This window comes from Abramis brama (genome assembly GCF_963993115.1).
Source record: "Abramis brama genome assembly, chromosome: 11".
Classification (NCBI taxonomy): domain Eukaryota; kingdom Metazoa; phylum Chordata; class Actinopteri; order Cypriniformes; family Leuciscidae; genus Abramis; species Abramis brama.
In genome coordinates, this window is record NC_139973.1 from 19,398,021 (window position 1) to 19,418,456 (window position 20,436).

Below are 20,436 nucleotides of genomic sequence, written 5' to 3' on the forward strand. Positions count from 1 at the left end.
TGAACAGATTCGACTCCACAGCTAAATGCTGCTTTTCATTTATATATTTTAGACAAAATGGTTAAAGACATTAGGCATACATTTTAGTATAGTTATTTATTTTTTTATTTTTTTACAATCATACTACACCCATAAAACCTGGTGCATCCCAAATTGTGTAGCCTATGCACTACCTTTTATGCCATTCTGTATTAATGTGAGTAGTTTGTTCACACTGATAATTCCAAAAAGAAGCTTCAAGTGCCCGAATGATGCATTTAATTAACCGAAGAAAAAAAGTGTGGAGCGTTGGACACTTCATGCACTCAAATGTCACAGCTTTAATTATGTGGAGAGGCACACGGAAGCTGGATGACAAAATAACTGTAGCATATAAAATTCATACACTAGATGGTTAAATACCTATATATGAGTGCACATAGTACATCATTTGGGACACAATTAAAGTCACCATGAATTCAGAATTCAAAAATATGGAATATTGCAGTTTTTACTATTTAAATGATTTATCTGCCCACATCATTATTATTTTTTAAATTCATGTGCCCTTGTAATCTTTAATCAAAATAACGTCCCCTCCCTTTTGCAGTAACATCTCTTCTCTTTTCTGATGTATACTGACTCGGGGGCGGGACAACCACCTGTCACTCACAAGAGATCGCAGCAATAGCAAACCACAATGATCCAATGATCCAATCAATTGCAGATGATTTTTTTCTTGTTTGAGAAGCTGTTTCACTCGGATATACGTCAAAACTGATCATTCGCAAAGACCCGCCCCCTTTAGTGTTGCTATGTCTGACAAGCCACACCGCTCTCACACCACACCATGTTCTCACGCAGTGAAAAATACATTGCGGAGCAGAGAGGACACTGACAACGCGCTGACAGACAGGACAGACCAGGTTACTTTTGATATGAAACAATGTCTCAACTTTCAAATTTGGTCCTTGTTTAAATTTCTTTAAAAAATAAATACCGTTTTGTGTTTCTTTAATGTGTCTGACAGATCGCTGCAGAGCCTCAGTTAAAGCTGCCCGTGAACTGATCATCTCTTCCTTCTAGTTAATTTACAGCATCAAATAAACATGAATGAACATAAGAAGGAATGTTGTTTTAACCGCGGAAAGACGTCTGTACACTCCGTTTTTCAAGTTCAAATCCTCCAACGTTAATCTACTAACTCTCCTGACTGCTTTGTCGGACAAAAATGGCGGATTCGGCGGATGGCAGATTATGACTGGTCAGATTGCCTGTCAATCAAACTCCCTGCGAAGGGTCAATTGGGAAGAAAAGACAAACGCATATTCCGTTTCATGCTGACTTTAACAGTTGCAAAGTAAGTTCTTATTTAAATGGTGATTTTGGATTCTGCTTTTGCCCCTTTAGCTTCATCATGTAGTTTTTTTGTTAGCAACTTGTAGTGTAATGATTTCCCCTTTGCTTGCCAATGATGGCACTTGTATTTAAGGTCGCCTATGTGTACCCACAGATTGTACTGTGATTTTCATCATTCTAGAGCATGAACGCTTAAAACGGTTGTCCTTTGCTCAATTGGCACAGTGTTGTTGGCCGAGCAGGAAAGATTAAGTCATGTCAAAAAAAAGTTAATGCTCCACCTTGACAGTGCGAGTCAGTGAGTGTGTGTGAGTTTGTGTGTGTAGGCGTGTGCTCACATTGCAGCGAGAGAGAGGAAGTGTGTGCCACTCAAGCTGTGCAGTAATGAGAAGACTAACACGCACGTCTCATCCCATGACTGAGAAATGACCCTTCCCTCCCTCTCTCTTCCTCTTTCTCTCTCATCAGATCCTCCCTCGCTCAGTGAGGTGTTTATTTAATGCCACTGTGACTGAAGCTTTTCTTAATTATGTTAAATACTGTCAGCCTTGATCAGACTCTACACTTAGCAATCACAGGTCCTCCCCTTACCCCCATCAGAGAAGGGCCGCGCACACACACGCTAATGAATACAGACACAGAAGTGCTAATGAAGGCACTCGTATGTTAATTGTGGAGACACACAAGCGCTGACAGATTCGCTTAGTCTAACTAACCCAAAAACATAACGAACAAGTAACAAAATAAACATTTTAAAAATAAATCCTATTACACTATAAAGAAGAGATAAGAAAATAAATACGGTCACGGTATAAAGGACAATGGATGACCTTTATACTGGACAGTATTGGATGGGGAAAAAAATACGAGACTTAAAATAGGACCTATTGTGCCTTTTTTTACATTTTCAACTTTCTTTAGTGCGCACTGTTGTTGTTTGAGCATGAAAAAAGGTCTGCAGTTACAAAACAAAATGTCCACTCCAAAGGGATTTATTCTCTATATCTACAGTATAAGCACCGTTTCTGAACTCACTGAAACACCTCAGTTGTATAAATTTTCTTGTTGGAACGTACAATATTTCTCATTAAGTTTTCTCCTGGGAATGTATAATATTCCAATATACTCAAAATAAAAGGGGGCAAGGCCTGGTTTATCACGGTCACCGTGATTTTGCCAAGTAAGAAATATTCCTGGATCAATTTTGTTGATCTTGGAACAACATTCCTGAGAAAATTTTGTTCTAACCCTATCCTTACCCTTAAACCTAACCCTACCCATAACTCATCCCTAAAATCAGAGGGAAATGACTGATGGTGAAAAACACTGTTGTATAAGCACCTAAACCTGCGGTTGTAAGCCTAACCTTGACATAGACTGTAAATGTGTCCCTAAAATCTGATTGGAATGTTGTTCCAGGATCATAAAAGTTGGTGAAATCACATTCAGCATCACAACACACTGATCCAGAGGGTGCTTCATACAGACAGGAACTGAACAGATCTTTACTGACAGAATGGGAAGAGAGGTGTCGCAGTAATATAAAATATGTAAGGAATAATTGACGATGGGCCGTTGAATTATTAGAAAAATATATTGCACACCCGAGGTGGTAAGGTGAGGTGGGGTTACACTACAAAACATTGTTCAGATGATGTATTTCAAGACATTTGTCAGGTTTTTGTCCATAAAACACTCTTGTGTGTAGGACTAATTTCTTACGTATCTAATCCCAAGCCTCCGTTGCTAATTCCACAACGTAATTTTATAGAGAGAGAGAGAGAGAGAGTCTGCTGCATCTCTCAACAGTGTTCAGCAGCAGTGTCTCTACTAATAGCGAAACTGTAAGTCTATCTACCTCGCTAGTGATAAATTCATGTAGCTTTTAAGTTGTGAAACTATTTACTGATAAAATCGTCAGAGCAGCGCTGCCAACACGTTTCTGTGCGAGTGTGTGTCCATACTTTATGTGTATGCATTTGAGTGCTAGAGAGAGCAAGAAAAAGAGAGCACACAGAAATGTGCTGTCTGTATATAATAAAACGTAATCTTGTGGCAAAAACATGGACATAATTTGTCATTTTTATCCTATTGCTTAATATATTTATTTGCTTGGTCAGTGTCATTGTGAGTTTTGGTTATTTTGCTGTTGTAAGGACTTTTAAAATAACTGAAATCATTTGGCAAGGTGATGGCAATGGAACTGTAATATGGTCAAGACCTGCCTGGAACTACTTTAGCCGTGCGTTTCCCTGAAAATAATTGCACACCTTAGAACGTTCTTCAACCAGTCCGATTCAAGCATTCAACAGCCCCCGTAGTATAATTGAAAAATAAGGTGATTTTTGAACATTCAAGCACCTGTTTTAGTAGACCCCATAAACAAAATCAAGACTAAAAGGGCCTGATAGGTCATCTATAAGTGGCTTTTATAAAACGGTGGCAAAATCACTAATAAAGGATACCTCTGTTTAAAAATTAGTTAAATATATGAACTATGATTAGACTGTGTGGTTACCGGTGTGTTTATGGTCAATTTACAATTGCTTTGAACACAGCTAATCCAATTAGAATATACATCTGTGTGTGTGTTTTTTTTATATTAAATATTACAGTAACACTTTACTTTGATGGTCCCCAAATATCAGTAAAAGCCAAAACCAAAAAAAAACAGGTTTGGTAGTAAACCTCAACAAACTGGCAAATTCCCTTAAAGTCCCCCTGTGGAGAAAATCAAGTTTTTAATGTTGTTTATGTCAGTGTGGTGTTTTTAATTTGCTTTAAAACAAAGCATGTGCAAATTCATGTCAACACCATTGCTGAGTATTTTCTCTTTTAAACTGCGGTGAACCAAAGACAGTCTCAAAAATGCGGTTTGAAATTTCTGGTGTTTCTGACGTCACAAACTACCTCACGTCAATGTGCCAGAGGGCTTTAACATATCATTAACAGCGAACTAGCAGAGGAGTCGCGAGAGAAGCCAGGTTGATATCGGGTAGATTTAGCAATATAGCGGGTGTATGATGTATATTATGATGTTATGATGAACTTTAAGCCTTTCTCCACAGACGTTCTGAGTTGTTCAAAATAGTTTCTGATGATTGTTAGAATGCAGCTGTCTGACTCTGAGATGGCGAACGGGAACATGGTTTGTGTAACATTAGCAACACATTATTAGCTGTTTGATAACATAGTCAAGCAAAAGGCTAATCATATTAATTACCGATAAGCGATAATTAGCGATAAAGGAATACAATTATTCACTTGTACAGAACCTAGTACTACATATACAGAATCTTGGCATCTTATGACCCTTCCATATCACTTCCCAATAGTAAATGGGATAGTATCTCAAACAATGCCAATTTTTGGACGCAAATATGAAAGTCTTCACATATTGTTAGGGGTATTATGTGTTTAATGTCTGTTTTGGCTGGGTTTTGCAATTGTTTTAGGTCAGTTTTCTGTGTTTGGGTTTGGTTTCCTTGGTTTTTCACTGATTATGATCTCCACCTGTTCTCTATTTTGTTGATACTTACAGCTGTGCCCCGGCCCAGTGCCTTTCTTCACGAAACCATTCATCATGTTATGTAGCACAATCTCTGGCTCAACCTTGCTGAGACCAGCTCTTTGTCTGTTTTGGGGGACAGCAGAAGGGGAAGGCTGTCCCCAAACTAAAGGCGATTTTCGTCCAATTTTGAGCCAAATTCTGACTCGTGCAACTCTTTTTCGGGTCGGGCCGATTTTCAGCTTTGTCGTGCAGTGTTCGTGCAGTGTACATGGGAAAACGAGAGGCGATTAACCTCTCCCGACCGGCAATCGGATGGTCGGATGAATTTCTGGCATGTTAGAAATTTTGGTCGCTCCTCTTGACTATATCGCACAGTTGAAGCAGAGCTACGAACCGATTGCCCTAAACTCAGTGTTTTTTCCCTCACTGCGCCCGCGTGAAAACAGAAGTTTCATCTGCAGCAAAAAATAAATAAAATTAAAAAAATATGAAAAGAGGGAGATCTTTAAGTTCTGCAGTTCAAACTAGCTACAAATTACTGTAGCTTACTTCCAGTTCGTGCTGCAAAATGGATTAACGATTACCCACATCTTCCAAGCCACCTGCGATGTACACTTTGCCTCTTTTATTAATTTGTTGAACAATGTTTTTGAAATAAAGCTGTTTTTAATTTTCATTGATGAATTATTGCAGTGTTCGGACATATTATAGACTGATAATAATTAATTATATGCCTATAATTTATTGTAATCGACCTAAATGTTTTAGACAATTTTCAATGAGGAGGAGTAAGCTTCTATGTAATATTTTATTATCCTCACAGCGAGTTGGTTATGCGGTGATGCGCTATGAAATTATTGCGTGCCAATTTAATTATAATAGCCTACCAATTTAATAATAAAAGTAGCCTAGGCCTTCCCTAATAATATAATAATAATACAATAATACTAATAATAATTTAATACATAAATTGGAAATGCTAAATCATCTTGATATTGATAGCTGATGCTTGTTTTGACAATCTCTGGATACATGATATCGTCTATAGGCGCAACCCGGCACGAGGGTTTATCGCACTGATTCGCGCATATTTCACACGTATAGTGTGAGCAGTGAAGTCGCAGCTCGACGTTCGGACCGTATAGTGTGAGCACATAAATCCTGAGCTTTGGCTTTACATCACATGTGATCTACTCGTTCAGTGTGAGCAGGTACCTTGCTGAAATCGCACAGACATCGCACAGTGTATGCCCGCCTTTAGGATGGCCCATTGGATTGTGGATGCCACTGCCTTGGCATACTAGGCCCAAGGCGTGCCATAACTTCTAACAGTAATTCTCACCCCTGTCCACTTAGTGGCGAGTGTGCTCTTGCTGATTTTCAAGTTAATGGTAGATGAATGGCTTTTCTGACTTATGTGACATTGTTTACAAGCTGTTTTATTGACGTTTTTCTGCGGTTGAAACACTGATTAAGTGATTAGCTACATGAGATGAGAGACATGTACGGATTTCGGAAAGTTGGACTGTATCTTTCAACATATTTTCTGATGTTCAATCATGTTTATTTCATTCTGTAACGTAGTAATGGGGAAGGGATGATCGCGTTCACTCGTGCTTCACTTCGCTTGAACTGAGTCTACAGTGATCTCTCGCGCCACATTAAAGAGCGCCAAAACGGTATTGATTGTTTGAATTTTGTGATTAAATGGACAGAATTTGAAAGCCTGAAAGACTTTGTTTCATATCAAAAGTAACAAAACACAAAGCTTATTGCGATTTATTGGACAAACATTCATGATGAAACCTGAAAAGTGGCTCACGATTTCTCTTCATAAATAAATGCATAATCTAGCCTATGCTTGTCCTGTAAGTTTGTGAATAAAAATGAAAATGTGAACAAAAAAAGAGCCTGTTAAATTGCTTATTATCATTAAAATATCAAAAAAATAATAATAATTATGTGTAATAATAGATTATGACGGAATTTATACGACCCTGTCCATCAAAATGATGGACAATGCAAGTCTAACGACCTCTGATAGATATATTCTTGTAAACAAGAACGTTTTGTACACATTTCATTGTGTATATGGTAGGATGGGGAAAGATGCCCACCTTAAGAACAATGTGGACTTACTTTTAAATTTTAAAGTTTATCATGTGCAGGATGATGATGCATCAGTCAATGTGTTATTGTAGGAAATAAATAGAAACATTTAGTTTTTGTAGCACAAAATGTCAAATATTAAGAGAGGGGTAAGATGGCCCCTATACTGGGGTCTAATTTATATAAATGTTACTCCACAAACATAAAAACATTAATGTCTCAGCAAGTCGCTCATTAACAAATAAAATACTTTGATATTCAACGTAATTCAATATCGTAGACCACTTTTTTTTTTTCTTTTTTTTTTTTTACCTCAAAACGGTTTCGGCTGACTAAATCTCACAAATGTTGATAATCAGATGAAATGGCAAAATTACAAATAACGTAGCAAATCATCAAAAGTGCTGAGATGAGATTTTGTGTCATCTATGGTCAGGAGATAAAAAAAGGTGGGTGGGGGAGTCATCATGCCCCAACCAACCCTTTATAGGCCTATACAAATATATGTGTGAGTATGAGAGAGTGAGTATACTGTATTTACATACTTCACAGAGAGATGCATCATCTAATTGGCCCTGAGCAATTCATGTCCTTCCCTAAAACATCAATTAAAGACGGAGTCTTGAGTGATGACATTCCCTTTATTAATCTTATCATGTGTCATAACCTGCTCTCTTGGCTGCAGAACAGCATCATTTGGACACATATTAAAGCTGGCTGTTGTAAAAAAAAAAAAAAAAAAAAAACCTCATGGGCTAAATGAGTATGTAGTATGTTGGTGAAAAAAAAAAAATCAGAATCTATGTGCAAAAATATTATATTTCTAAATTGTTATAGCATTCAGAAATCATTTCTCCTGCTAATATTAAAGTGGTGTTTAAGGGAAGCAGCAGGGTTCAATTCACCACAGGCAGTTCTAGCCTGGGGATTGCTTGATTGTGAAATATCCCTTCAACTCCTCCTCTCTTCTCAGCCTTAAACGGACCTCATCATGATCTCTGAAGGAAGTTTCTACACATGCACTGACACAGGCTGGGCAGGACTGCTGCTTTTTAGCGTTCTGTATTTTCCAGTCATCTCTTCTCATTTCCTGCCCTCAAATGAGTGTGCAGAAAAAAAGAAAAAAAAATCATTTATTGGTTCTCAGTACCAATTCAGTTGAACTAAAATGTGTCTACACAACAAGTACAGCCAGGGAAGAGTTATAGGTTTCACAGGAATTTCATCAGCTTTTCAAGCAAACAAACATACAAAGACACACGGTAAAAAAGGGCCCTTGCAAAGCCCTGTCCATGTCTCACAAATTCCATGTGATTAAGTAACATAGAGATTGAGTGTGTGTGTGTGTGTGTGTGTGTTTAAGAGAGAGAGAGAGAGCATGAGAGAGAAAATAACACAGTGAGTCCAGAGATGTAATAAAGGCAAAGATTGTCCCTCAGGGAATCATGGTTGTGTGTGACCAATATGCTCTATATTTCTTCTTCGCTGTCTTCTATCATCACTTTAATCCCCAAAATTACCAACAAAGCCTTTTTTGAAATTTGAGCGTATTTTCCATGATACAATCATATAATATATGGCGAGGACAGAAATGAACATGGCTGAGCTCAGAGTAAATATTTGAGGTTTGTTTTTCAGCTGTTTTATAACACTGAGTGTGACTGGAGATGGAACAGAATTTGGGTCGAAATGGAGGCCTTGTGGGTCCCTGGCAAATCTGAGGAGATAATATTTGACAAATTAAATTTCCTCACACAATGTTAGGGTGGAGATTTATGAGACAACTTTAGTGGTATTAGTTAAATTAAATGGGAACTCATAAAATATAAATAAACTAATTTATATTCATTATTTAATGCTTTTAAAAAGACATAATGTGTTTATTTACATCATGAAATATTATATAATTTATTTATATATTTATTTTAATAAGTAATCATTTGAAACATCATTCTGTTATGGGTTTGAGTTTTCAAAAACATAAAAACTGACACCAAACATTAAAATATTTTGTTAATGATTTTATAATTAATTTAATTTGTGAGATGGCAGAGCAGAATTTTATAGAATGATAGATATTCAGATATTCAGATATAGATATTCAGAATGATAGTGTATATTATGGTTCAAACCATTGCTTACTCAAATAAAAACATGTATTTTATAAATAATGTATTATTTAATGATTCATGTATTTTCATACATATTCATTAATGTAAATACATTAGTCTTTTTAAAAGCATTGTGCAATGAATATAAATTTGTTTATATTCATTTATATATAATGAGTTCCTATAAAGCAGACACACTTATCCCTCCATAAGCACATCCAACACTTGAAACAACATACATACACAATATCAGCCCCAGGAGTGTTCACCAAATGACTGCCCACAGCACTGCCTCTGATGTAACTGAACATCTAATGGGCATAAAAGGTGTCAGAAAGCAAGCTACCATCATCTTCACCTCTAGCCTGAGGCGCCACTGCTATAATAGTAATCAAGTCTTTGATTCAGCCTTACATTTTCCAGCTCACATGCCTTTCGATTATCTGCTCAGACCAGGGGCTTTGAAGCCCAAACTTGAACCCATGGCTCTGTTTCCTCTGTGGGAGACAACCTGTCATCAGAGCACTCGTCTCAAGCTCTCATAAAGCGCTGTCTCAGGGCCTGCTGTCTCTCTCAGCTCAGCTCTCGATGAACACTGTTGCCTCGGGTCTGCAGATAGAACCTCGCTGGGCACCAAATCCTTTTAATTACATGTACAGGCTTTGATTGGGATCTTCTCGTTCCTTTGTAAGCAGTTATTGTTACTGACCAGGCAAACGTGGCTATCTGTGCTCCTTTAGATGTCTACAGTCATAAGACATATTACCGGTTCCTCACAATGCTTCCTTTCATCCTAATTCTGTCAAACCAGGGTTGAACCAGACTTATAATGCGGCAAGAGTGCTTTGCCGCTACAGGCTAGAGACTGTGTGTGAAATTTAAGCTGTTCAAGAAGATTTTAGACAGTTTCTTCCCTTACAGGCATGGTGGTCATTTGTGGTTGATTTTGTGTGTTTGTGCATGTGTTAAACATGAGATACCACAGTAGCCTTTATAAAAGTACAAAGGGAGCGTGTAACAGTCTGAGGATGAAACTGACAATACATCAAATTAAATGTACTATTAGCATTGTTTATTTGCATTTTATTGTGCATTTGCATTAGTGTTGTTTTAGCACCCCATTGACTAAAGGAACCATTCCATATCAGCAAAAATATGCCCATAAAATATTTAAAAAAAATTGTTTTTAAATATTACAAATTATCCAACATCCATCCTCTAACTGGGCAATGGGGCAATTAGATGATTTAGCAAACTACCACTATCTGCTGTACTATGCTAAAAGTGTACAGAATCGTTGTCAAATGCAGAAAGTGTGTATGACTACACTGTTATAATATATTTTCTCCATTATTTAATCATCATTTGATGAATTACTGCTGCTGTGTAAAAGAAAATGTATACAAACAGGCAATAATTAAAATAAACATTATTATAAAATATCAATGAATGTAAAATATCAATATATACAGGTGATTCAGAAAGTAGGCTATTCAGACCCTTTTTTTCCCCACAGTTTTTTTATGTTGCAGCCTGGTGCTAAAATGCTTTTAAATGCAAAGCAAATAATAATTATAATATAATGAACAATATTTAAAAAGCACACATTGCAGACACATTCAGACCCTTAACTCATTACTTGGTTGTAGCATATTTTGCAGCAAACCAACCCGATCTCACGGCAATTCTCACTCACTTGTACGAATTTGTACGAATTGGTCGTGAGATAGCGTTGGCAAAACATATTGCAGCATATTTGGCAGACTTAAGCCTATATATATTTTATACTATACAATTATAAACAAGCAAACATTTTATAAAAGTAATATTTTAATAAAACATATATTTTTTTAAAGTTAATATAAATATACCTGTATATTATTTTGATTTTTTTTTTAATTATTAAAAAAATACATATATTCTTTTTAATTTGAAATAATTGTCACGTCGAATGTCCAAAGATGATGATGTGATGAAAAAATAGAAAATTGTAGTGTAACTTATTAAATAAAAGTAACCCAAAGCAAAGCAGGTGGTCCAAACATGAGAAAACACAAACGTAACAGCGTAAACAACACGATACCAGACAATGAACTGATGAAACTGAAGGGCTTAAATACACAGGGTGATGAACTCGGTGATGCACAGGTGTGAACTAGGCTAATTAATCAATAACTATAGAAACAAATCAAGAGCGGGACAATGGAAGAAAGGAAAACAGGGAACTTTGGGTATGTTTCATGACAACGATGAACTAAAATGAACAACGGTGAACTTTTTCCTTTGCGTTTTTCACGTACAGATGACACCGTTGTCAAAGCGATTCCTGTTGACACAGATCAGCGAAAATGACTAAAATCGCTGTACTCTTCTACCAGGCCAGTAGGTGGCAATGTCACTTTGTAAAGAAACACTACACGCCTGTAGACTGAAGATGTAACATGCATGTGCATGACGTAACCGTTTATACAAATTCGTGTTTTTATAGTTTACATGGAGACGAACGGGATTGTTTTCAAAAACTTGGACTTTATAACCTGTTTTCAAAAGTTTGCGTTTTCAGGACCCGTAAATAAACGGGCAAAACACATAAAATGTTTTCTGTTTTTAGTTGAAAATGGTGTAGTGTAAATGGCCCCTATAGGAAGTACAAACTAAAAGTTCACGAAAACGCAAGCAAACAATCAGACTACATGGATATTCATTAATGCATATAAGTAATACCAATCTGTTTTTTCACTGCCCACAACTTTAGTTAATTCACATCTGAGAGTTTTGAGAGTAAGAACAGAAATGGTCTTCAACAGTTACAAACCTGTGTGAGTTTGAGTATGTACAAGGTGTTTAAGAAAGTCTCCCTAGTCCCCATCACAGAAGAGTTGACTGACACTCCTCCATCTTTCACTGTCTGTCTCAGCATTTCCAACCATCACACTCTGTCTCTTCCATTACCTCGATCTGCCTCTCAGTTTGTCTCCATCACTCTATTTGAATTAAACACATTCTTTTCTCACTCTCTGTCTTTCACAAATTGCAGTGATGCTTGTATACGGATTAGTTAGAATAATTAAAATTGATTTTAAAGGCCTCAGTATTGAATTCCGAATGAAAAATACATTTTCACATGTGATGAGAGTTTAAAGACAGCTTCAGATTGTTCACTTTCCACTGCCCTATTCATCTGCACTTAAAATTAATGGAACATTTACGTTTGAAAATACACAACACATTTTCTATATGGTGAATTATCAGGTCAATGCTGGATGTCACAGTAAAACTGCAGATACAGAACAGAATGAAGTGAAGATGTGGTACAGTACAACAGCACAGGTTAAATGAGAGGAGGACTGTGGGTAATTCACTCATGAACATATCAGGTCACCTTCACCAATTATTTCCTCTCCACAAACAATGCAGTTATGTCTCTCTCTCTCTCTCTCTCTCTCTCTCTCTCTCTTCCCCCTCTCAGTTCAGGATGCATTCTCTTATTACCATCATTATGGCAAGCCCCGGGGCACTTCTCACACGTTGCAAAATAGACTCATCTAAGCAGCTCCAGAAAACAATGGAGCAGCATTGAAAAATAAACAAGTCGCGAGTCAATCGGCATACAGCTGACAAACATGTCTACAGCGATCCATGGCTCCTATAATTAACTGTCAACTGTCTCAGTCTCTGTATGTGTAGCCTCATAATACAAGGTTAGCAATGAACTAACTGGATGAAGTCAGTCTCCAAACACCTTGTGACAGGGAACAAAACTTCCCGATGGATGTCAGTGCTGTTACTCTGTTTGTATTACACGAGTAGAGAGGGAGAAAGAGATATGCTAGCATGTTGAACACTCATTTTGAAGTTCCTTTTCATACCTCATGCACCCAACTGAAGGAACCGCGATAAGTTGTGTCAGAAGTGTAGAATATTTATGACTGAAAAGAGATTTAAAATAGCACCTCTTTTAAGCATTTTGGTGTTTCTTTTTAGGCCAGTGACAAGTTCTTACAAGTGGAAAGGAAAAACATACAGAGTAAGCTTTCTGGGTAGATACTGCTACAGCTTCCTGTGGTTGGAAGTTTTTCGATAATCAGACTACCAGGCAAACTGTCAAAGGATGTCACCCCCACTTCAGACTTACACATAAAAAAATAAATAAAAAAAATCCACTTTCAGGGTAGGTATCGTTTTGACAGTAAAAATCCATGATATTTACAGTAAAACAAACTGACAGCTGTGGTTGCCAGAAATTTACAGTAAAAACAGATTTTAGTAAGGTAGGATCTGGAGCGACTTTACCAGCTCACAAGGTGCGTGGAAGCAAACAGTGATGTCTTGAGTGGAGCTTAGCTGTTGTTAATTTTCTTTGTATGAGTAAATCAGTATGGAGATGTTTTCTTAAAATGTTCATGCATTTTGTCTGTTGTGTACCCTAAAGAAGGCTCGCAAGCCCAAACGCATTTGTAATGTTTAGAATTTATTAAATATCCCCTTACCACAAATGTTGCTGGATTTCCTTTTTTTGCACAGGATTTACAGATTTAACTTAAATTTACATTAAAATGTTACTATACCAACCACTAATATCTGTTTTGTACCTTTGTAATATACTGAAAACCACCAAAAACAGGTGGTGATGAGAAAGTCACATGATGAATCAAAGATCATCACAAGCAGCTTTCCCACAAGCTGAGAAGGTAAATACTAATATATAAAAGGTGCACAGTGTGTAACGTATGTTCTGTTCTGTTCTGTTTAGTTTAATTGTATTTTGGTTCTGTTTTCCCTGTTCCTGTTTGCCTGTGTTCCCTGTCATTGTAAGTTGACAGGGGTGCGTTCCACTTCGCTTTTAGATATACATTTGCAAACTTCCCTAAGCACTTCCCTTGGGGGGAATCTCAGCCACCATTTTGAAGTGAGTTCCACTTTGGCTGCGTTCCACTCCAAATTTTTATGCCCTTAACTCGCAAACTTCCCTCCGTCTCGTTCACTCGGATGTGCGTCATTGCTTACGTTGCACGAGTGCCCACTACTGGCGGAACTCGTGCATAAGGTTTAAATGGAACCCACTAAGCCCTTGCTCACTTGGAATTCACTATAAAGAATACCATTCTATATGCATATACGTTTTTGGAGAAAATATATAAAATCCTATAGGTGTACGAGCTGATGTTGGAGAAAAATAAAATTACACACACTCAATAAAATAAAAAATAAATAAATAGTATAAACTTTGACTGTGAACATAGGTAGCTACAAGTATTATGTGATTACATCTCAAAATAATTAATATATAATGCACTATTATGCGATTAATGCTCAAAATAATTAATATATCATACACTTCAGTTAAGCGTGATCTGCTGTGACATCATAATTAAGTTGAATTGTGAGATATAGAGCTGCTATATGAGTAGACTCGCTCCCTCTGTCAAAATCGAGGGGACAAGTTTCTGTCCATATAAACATCCCTTGTCCACTTCACGAAGTGGAACGCACTTCAAAATAGCGGCACTGATACCCCTGAAGGGAAGTGCTTAGGGAAGTTTGCGAGTGCCTGTCTAAATTTGGAGTGGAACGCAGCCCTTGTCAAGTGGAAGTTTGTGTGGATAGGCCCTCATCCCCGTGATTTTGACCAAGGGAGTTAATAATGAGTGACACCAGTGCAACGCACCGGTCTCGTATCTCTCACGGAGGAGCGGAAGCATAAAGGAGGAGCGATGACAGTGAAGATCGAGAGAGGACAGGCCTGGACTTGTGTTTTGTTTGTTTTATTATATGTGACAGCAGTCCGTGAGGGGCTGCTGTCTTTTACTTTCGTTTTGTTGTTTGTTTATTTTATTTATTAAAGTTGTTGAATGTTCACCGGTTCCCGCCTCCTTCTTCCCACAACATCTACAGTAACTTTGCTACAGCTCCCTTGGTTACTGATTACGTTCACCTGTAGTTCATTTCATTTCCTCATTACCTCTACTTGTGGGATAGTTCACCCAAAAATTAAAATTGTCATCATTTACTTAACCTCAAGTTGCTCCAAATCTGTACTAGTTTCTTTGTTCTGTTGAACACGAAAGAAGATATTTTGAAGAATGTTGGTAAATAGACAGTTGACTGTAGCCATTGACTTCCATAGTAGGAAAAAAAAAACACTAAGGAAGTTAATGGCTACAGTCAACTGTATGGTTTCCAACATTCTTCAAAATATCATCGTTTGTGTTCAACAGAGGAAAGAAACTCATACAGGTTTGGAACAACATGAGGATGAGAACATGGTGACAGAAATTGTATCTATCCCTTTAAGCCCTTATTTCTCCTCGGGGTTTTGTCTTGTAATAAAGTGGTATTTTTGGTTATTGTTTCTCATTCCTGTTCCTGTATTTTCCTAGTTTATTAAATACTATATATTGTATTCGCCATGTTTATCGACCAGCAGATTAATACACATTATCATTCACACAAATACTACACACCATCATGGTAACACACATTTCACTAAATGTCACACAATGTACATGAAGAAACAGTTATTTAAACGAAAATACAACAAATGTGAAGTGTCACGCGGGGAATTCTGGGAATGTCAATTTACTGTTTTTCACTGTAAATTATACAATGACTTTTCACTTCCAAAAACTTGAAATGTAACAGTATTTTACTATAAAATTACATTAAATGTAAGGTTGGATCTATTACAGTTATTCTACGTATAAAGTATCAGTATAACCTGTTAATTTTCGGTGATAACTATAAAAAACTATACATTAATTTTAAAATGAATCATACTTTTTTTTTTTATTGATCATCAATAAAACTATCTTTACTATCTTGACACATTGACCCTATTTTGGGTAAATATTGCAGTTAATTTGAAATTGTAATTGGCATATTGTAATTTGTTTGATTTTGACGTTTTTAAATGATTAACAGGTCCACAATAATGTCATATTGATATCATATTCCCCAGGGTTAAGTAAAAATACAAAAAAACAATTAATTTTTCACAATTATGCAATTTTATGTTATACATTATTTTAATTCTTTCAAATATGTAAACTGACTGAATACCAGTATAGCCCAACAATCTATAATCGTTTGTGTTATTGATTTGGACAAATCGAACGGAAACAGCTTAAGACTGGAACTTGCAAGAACAGTCTCAGATGTGCATTAAAACCCCAAAATGGCCCAATCGAGGGAAACTTTCGATTCAATTATCAGTGATGTTGTTAATGGCCCCATTAGAAAAAGAATAATGGCAAATTAGGCAACTGCGGGTGAGGAATGGCTTGTGTGACAGCCATCTGGCGAGAACAGGAGGCAAAAAAGCACAAAAGGAAAAAAACACCATGGCCAGCAGAACCACCCAAACATGGGTCCGGACCTCCACCATATGGCTACATTCATCTTGCGTCTAAAAATGTGGCATCTCCGTCAAAATTCCCTCTCTGTACTGACACAAAATACGCCTCTGAAAAATGCTCTTTTTTTATAAACCTTAAAAGTAAAATGTACACTTTTCAAAGGCCTACTATTCTCAATTATCAGTAGTGACACCAGACAATAACTGACTTTATTAGAAAATATTTGAGATTTCACTTTACAAGGCAAATTTTTCTCCCCTCCGTCAGCAGGCAACGTCGATTGTGCAATCCTGTTAATTTGTTCCAAATCATGGAGATTAAAACCACAGAGTGAAGGAACAAGAACAACGCGAGTTTCAAAATGTTGACAACACTTTGCCAAAGAGTGCAATTTCCAAGCAATTTCAGTAGGAAACAACCTACACAGGAAGCACATTCTAACAAAAATGGTGGATTGTCCAGTGATAGTCTCAGTGTCTCAGGGTATTATTTCAGGAAGCTCTGAGTCAGAGCACAAAAGATATTTGCAAACAATAAAATATTTGACTCCAAGGAAAAGAGAATGTAAAATCTCAAAAGGGATGTTGTTGCTCAAATAGACAGTTTTGTATGACTAACATATGATGAAGCATTGTTTTGCGTCACAGTCCGGTCAAAGGTGACGTGTGGAAAACATTGCTTTCACTCCTATAGGATTTCAAAAGTCCCAACTAGTTTACTTCACCTTAAAAGAAAACGAGTTATTACAGTATTTAAATTAAAGGAATCAAATAACCGCTCTCAAATACAGAAGATGATTAAATGGACAAAATGATAAAGAATCTATTAATGAATGCATCTGTAATTTCCCCTCTTTCGATGTTTCTTTTAATTAAGGCTTTCATTACTATATTTAGCAGTCAAGGTAATAATTAGAGAATTGATTTGATTTGCGATTGATATGGTTTTCACTAGCTATGGATTAGCAGGTTTAGATAAGCTAGCGCAATCAGTCTGAGCATTAACATTAATGATATTCATGAATTTCGAAATTTCATCATATTTCACACCCCAAAGCTGTGATTTTTGAACATGTGAGGATATAGCTTATTACACATATTAATTTGGTTTTGTAGTTTCGGCTGGTGCCAAGACCACCTTTTCTACTTCACCTAGTTTTTTTATATATATATAATGCTTTCACCATTTGTAAATATTACACACAAAAAAGAATAAACACAAATATAATCAGACAGTTTACTACCAAGAGCATGGCTCACATTAGCAGATGGAAATCCAAAATATTTAATTTTGTCACCAAATGAATTGTGTTGTAAGGATACCCTAATGAAGGGATTACATTTTCCAGCCTAGACTGTGAATGGTGTATTGCTATTTTAGAATCATTTATACATATTATATACATACTATTATAGTGTTTATTAATATTTAGAATTAGCTTTTATATTTTCAATTTAATTTTAGTATTTTAATATTTTTATTCAGCTTTAATTTATTTTTGTAGCAATTTTAGCACTTCAGTTTAAACTTTTTTTATTTTAGTTCTTTTCTTTTTTTTTAAGTTTAAGTTTTTACCTAACATTTATACTTTTAATTTGAGTTAACAACACTGGAGTGGTGGTCTCATCATGCCCTTGAAAATGAGAGGACAGGCATCACAAAGCACAAGAATGTGCTGAGTTTGCTGAATGACACCCCATGCTTGTTCACACGATGTACGTTTGCATTTACATTTGTTTAGCAGTGAGGTCATTGCATTTCCTGCAGATACCCCTGTGCTTTGACTACACATATTTATATAGAGAATTCAATGATGCAAGTTAAATTAACAGGATGTTTTGCCTGAATCTGTAGCCAGTTTCAAAATGCACTCACTTAAATTCATATCAAGACCCCCATCCAAAAGACAGTGAAACATTAGAACAGAGGGGGGAAAATGTAAAAAAGAACCATGAAGACTACATACCTGTTATATTAACACTGACAGTATTTGTATACGTGTTATTTGAGAGAATCTCATATCCTTTTTCCATTCTTTCTCAGTGAAGATTTTGCTGCCTGTGTGACTCCTCCCAAGAACTTTTTAAATCTGCAAAGAGTTTCACTTTCTCTCTTCTCTTCTGAAATGCCCCCTTCTCCCTCACACGGCAGATTACATCCAGACGATCTGTCCCGGACACACACGGACAGTGACGGATGGTGGAATCCCACAGAAGTATCTTTTAACAGCTTCTTCTACAGTTCAGCTCTGGGCCAAAATCTACCCAGCTGTGCTCCTCTGTTTTTGTTTATTCAGGAAGTATCCCAAACAGGAGCCAATCACAGCACTTCTCTTTCTTTAAATGATCCCGCCTACTTTTACTTCTCTCTCTGCATTTGTTTTGAATTCCTACCACATATATCTGAATTTATTTTATTTTTACTTTCTGTATTATTTGGGGGTTAAAAAGAGGCCTGTTGGGGTTTGGATGGAAGGATGTGGTAGTATTTCTTTGTACTTGTTTAAAGCATGTGGTTTTCTTGTGAATTTCTGATAAACTACTTGAATGACTCATGGCTTATATGGCAGATCTAGTTGTTTGCTTATTATATTAAATGCAATGCAAAGCATTGGGTATCTGAGAAAATATTTATATTATGTTATTGGTAACACTTTACAATAAGGTTCATTAGTTAACTACATTAGTTAACATTAACTAATAATGAACTGCACTTATACAGCATTTGTTCATCTTTGTTAATGTTAATTTCAACATTTACTAATACTTTATTAAAATCTTGTTAACATTAGTTAATGCACTGTGAACTAACATGAACAAACAATGAACAGCTTTATTTTCATTAACTAACATTAACAAAGATTAACAAAAACAGTAGTAAATGTATTGCTCATTGTTAGTTCATGTTAGTTAATACATTTACTAATGTTTAATAAAGGAACCTTATTGTAAAGTGTTACCATGTTATTTATATTACAGCTATGAATGCTTTGAAATACCTTTCTTTGTTATTTCTATAACGCATAGTCGACTGAAGCGAGCAGAGTTGAAGTGAACCCAAGTGCAGTTATATTTTAACAATGGTGACAGTAAAACAGAATCAAATGATGACTTGACTTGAACTTAACATGACTTGACTAACAGACTTGGTTACATACAGACCCAAAAGACAATGGGAAAATGAGGGCTATAAATACACAAGGGCTGCATTTAACTCCACTTTTAGACATGCACTGCAAACTTACTCTTCCCCTCTGGGAATCCACACCGCCATTTTGAAATGCGTTCAACTTCATCAAGTGGATGAGGGAAGTTTATTTAGACAGACCCTCGACCCCTTTGATTTTGACAGAGGGATGAGTCTACTCAATATATACACTTCAGGCAGATCCATAAACCGCAATTCAACACGATTGTGATGTCACAGCAGGTCGTGCTTAATTTACCCCCACCACACACAATCTAGGGTATGATAATAGAGTTATTTTGACATTTAACCACATTTAATTATTTTAGCTACTTTTAGCTGACTGTTTTTTTTTGTTATAGTTTATTGTTTTGTTATTATTATTGCATAAACCTATAAGAAAAAAAAAGAATGATATTAATAATAAATATAGCTGCAAGCAGCCATTACCGGGGCCAAGCAGAATAAGACGACAAGACATGCCAACATGTCTGAAAGTGTCAGACCAACTGCAACAATGAGCAATTAAAGACATTTAAAGAGCATTTTAGGCACAATGCCTGAAAAATCATAGAAACAGTAATAAAAAATATGATTTAATGGATTATCACTTTCGACCAATAGGTGGCGCAGTTACAAAACTGATGTGATGTGGTCAGAGTGAAGTGACAATGACACATACAAAGTTTGGTGTCAATATGTCAAGGCATTGCAGAGATAAAGCCTGAATAGTGCTATTAGCATCATGCCTCAACTTTGCTGCTGCGCTATACAAAAACGGTTTCGTCTATCGACACGAAATCCATAAATTTTAGTCGGCACGGTC

General features: G+C 36.4%; 1 protein-coding gene across 1 annotated transcript in view; it reads right to left on the bottom strand.

Annotated features, from left to right (window-relative positions):
* Positions 1–18,728, bottom strand: part of LOC311091992 (uncharacterized protein) — a 125,390-nt gene extending 106,662 nt beyond the window's left edge. Inside the window, exon 1 of the mRNA XM_084128207.1 lies at positions 18,391–18,728. Within this exon, the coding sequence (XP_083984333.1) occupies positions 18,391–18,457 (67 nt within the window). The 5' untranslated portion in view covers positions 18,458–18,728. The remainder of the gene's footprint in view (positions 1–18,390) is intronic.
* Between the last annotated feature and the right edge of the window lie 1,708 nt (positions 18,729–20,436).